General features: G+C 46.2%; 1 protein-coding gene across 1 annotated transcript in view; it reads right to left on the reverse strand.

Annotated features, from left to right (window-relative positions):
• MBD2 (methyl-CpG binding domain protein 2) overlaps positions 1–144 on the reverse strand; it is a 58,786-nt gene extending 58,642 nt beyond the window's left edge. The window contains exon 1 of the mRNA XM_023733941.1: positions 18–144. Coding sequence (XP_023589709.1) covers positions 18–129 — 112 coding nt within the window. The 5' untranslated portion in view covers positions 130–144. The remainder of the gene's footprint in view (positions 1–17) is intronic.
• Positions 145–2,275: the final 2,131 nt, after the last annotated feature.

Consider the following 2,275-nt stretch of genomic DNA (forward strand, 5'->3'; position numbering starts at 1 on the left):
CGGGGCGAGCGCGCTGCCCTGGCCCCCCTGCTCTATGGCGGAGTCGCCGCCAGCGCCGCTGCCGCCCGCCGCGCTCTCCCCCTCCTCCTGCTCCGGGCAGCAGCGGCCTCCCCCCGGGTGCGCGCGCATCCAGCCCCCTCCCCAGCCGGCGCTGCGCTTCTTCCGTAACCGAGCCCTTGGAATCCCGGAGACCCGCCCCGCCCGCAGCGCGGCGCGCGGGGGACGCGCGCAAGCATCATAGAGCGGGCGCGCACAGAGCGGCCCTCCTGCCCGGGGCGTGGCCCCGCCGTGCCTCTTAAGTCCTCCAAGCACTCTGGGCCGCCATCTTGTCTCCGCCTCCTCGGGGACCCGCCCCTGCTCCGCCCCCGGCCGCGCCCTTCCGAGACCCCCGCCTTTCCTAAGGAGCAAGGGGAGCCGGGAAGGCTAGTTGGGCCCTGACTGCCGAGTCACTTGTGGAGGAATGTCCACGTGACTGCGGTTATTTGTTTCAAATAGGGTTAACCTCCCCTATTATGTTATTTTTTTCCGTACATTTACTCTCAGTTAATGAACAAAATATAGGTCAATTTATAGTCACTAATTCAGCTATTGTTCAGCTGGGTAATAAATACCCGCTTTGATGACACTAAGTGATTTATGCTTGATTACTAATTGAAAGGTTGGTGGTTCAAATCCCATCATGGGTGTTAGAAGAAAGGCCTGGTAATCTACTTCCATAAGCTTACCCAAAAAAAAATCCAAAAAACCTGTAGCCTTGCCATCGTTGCCATCCAATTGATTCCGACTCCTGGTGTCCCCATGTGTGTCAGAGTAGAACTGTACTCCACAGGGTTTCCAAGGGCTTAAATCTTATGGAAGGTTTTTGGGTAGTGCAAACAGTTTGCTCTTGGCTACTAACCAAAAAGTTCGCAATTTGAAACTGCCCAGGAGCATCACAGAAGAAAGGCTTGGCAGTCTACTTCCACCTCTACACCGAAGTTAGGAGTCCCTGGGTGGTGCAAATGGTTAAGCGCTCAATTACTAGGTGAAAGGTTGGTGGTTCGAACCTCAAAAGCTAGGCCTGGTGATCTTCCAAAGGTCACAGCCTTGCAAACTCTATGGAGTGACCATGAGTCAGAATGACTCAAGGTAACTAACACCACCACCACCACCACCAAGGTTGGCCTAGTTGCTCAGATGGAAGGAATGAGGAAAGTGTCCCATTAGATGCATCACTATCCTCCAGGACTAGCCTTCAGAGCTCTAAAACTCTGGATTGACTAGTCCTTCCAGAACTTTCTAAGGCTATAGCAAGGGAAATAGTAATTCCCTCCAGTCACACTGGGTTCATCTCTAGATTTTGCTTAGAATGATCAGAATCTGTGAATCCATCTGTAATTTATCAGATCTCTTAGGGTCTTAACTTGTGGAGCACTGGTGGCATAGTGGTTAAGAGCTTGCCTGCTAACCAAAAGGTCAGCAGTTTGTATCTACCAGTGGCTCCTTGGAAACCCTATGGGACAGTTCTACTCTATCCTATGGGTCACTAGGAGTCGGAATTGAGTCCACAGCAAGGAGTTGTCTTTTTTTTTTCCTTAACTCAGGCTTCCTCGTCTAATACAAAAAACCAAAAGGCTTTTGACTTGGTAAATACTCTCTGATGTTGAATGACCAGTTTAACCTACTGCACAAGTCTTTGAGTATCTGACTGGGATTCAGTTGGGACAGCCAACTCCTAATTCAAGTGTGATTTTGAAGGTAATGACAAAGTGATTAACGAAATTGATTTAAATTTCAGAGAAACATTTTGTATATGTTATTTAACGTTTATAGAAATGTGCTATAGAAATTCAAGATGAAATATTATGAAATGTTTGGATGACTGAAACAAGTAAAGCACATTTTATCAGATTAATAATACAGTATCTTGGGTTTCTGTGTACATAGGACCTAAAAGTTGAGGACAAAGTTTAATATATAGAATAATTTGATTAAAGTAATAGAAAATTTATTTCGTTCACCTTCACAGTATCTGCAGCCAGACCCTAACCAATACACAGCTTGTCTATCTCTGAGTCTGACCTTAAAATAAAAAAAAAAAAAACCTTAAACCAAAAGTATCCCTTGAAGACTTCTTAAAAACCAAATAATAGTTTAGCTTAATTAGTGAAGAATTTCTGCCTTGAGCATTACATTCTTTTAAGATCTATCTATATGAAGATCAAATTGACAACAGCAACTCAAAAAATTAGATAGGAACCTTAGGGGGCAGTGAGTTTATGTTAATGGGGGAAGA

Source organism: Trichechus manatus, unplaced genomic scaffold (assembly GCF_000243295.1).
Source record: "Trichechus manatus latirostris isolate Lorelei unplaced genomic scaffold, TriManLat1.0 scaffold00063, whole genome shotgun sequence".
Taxonomy (NCBI): Eukaryota; Metazoa; Chordata; class Mammalia; order Sirenia; family Trichechidae; genus Trichechus; species Trichechus manatus.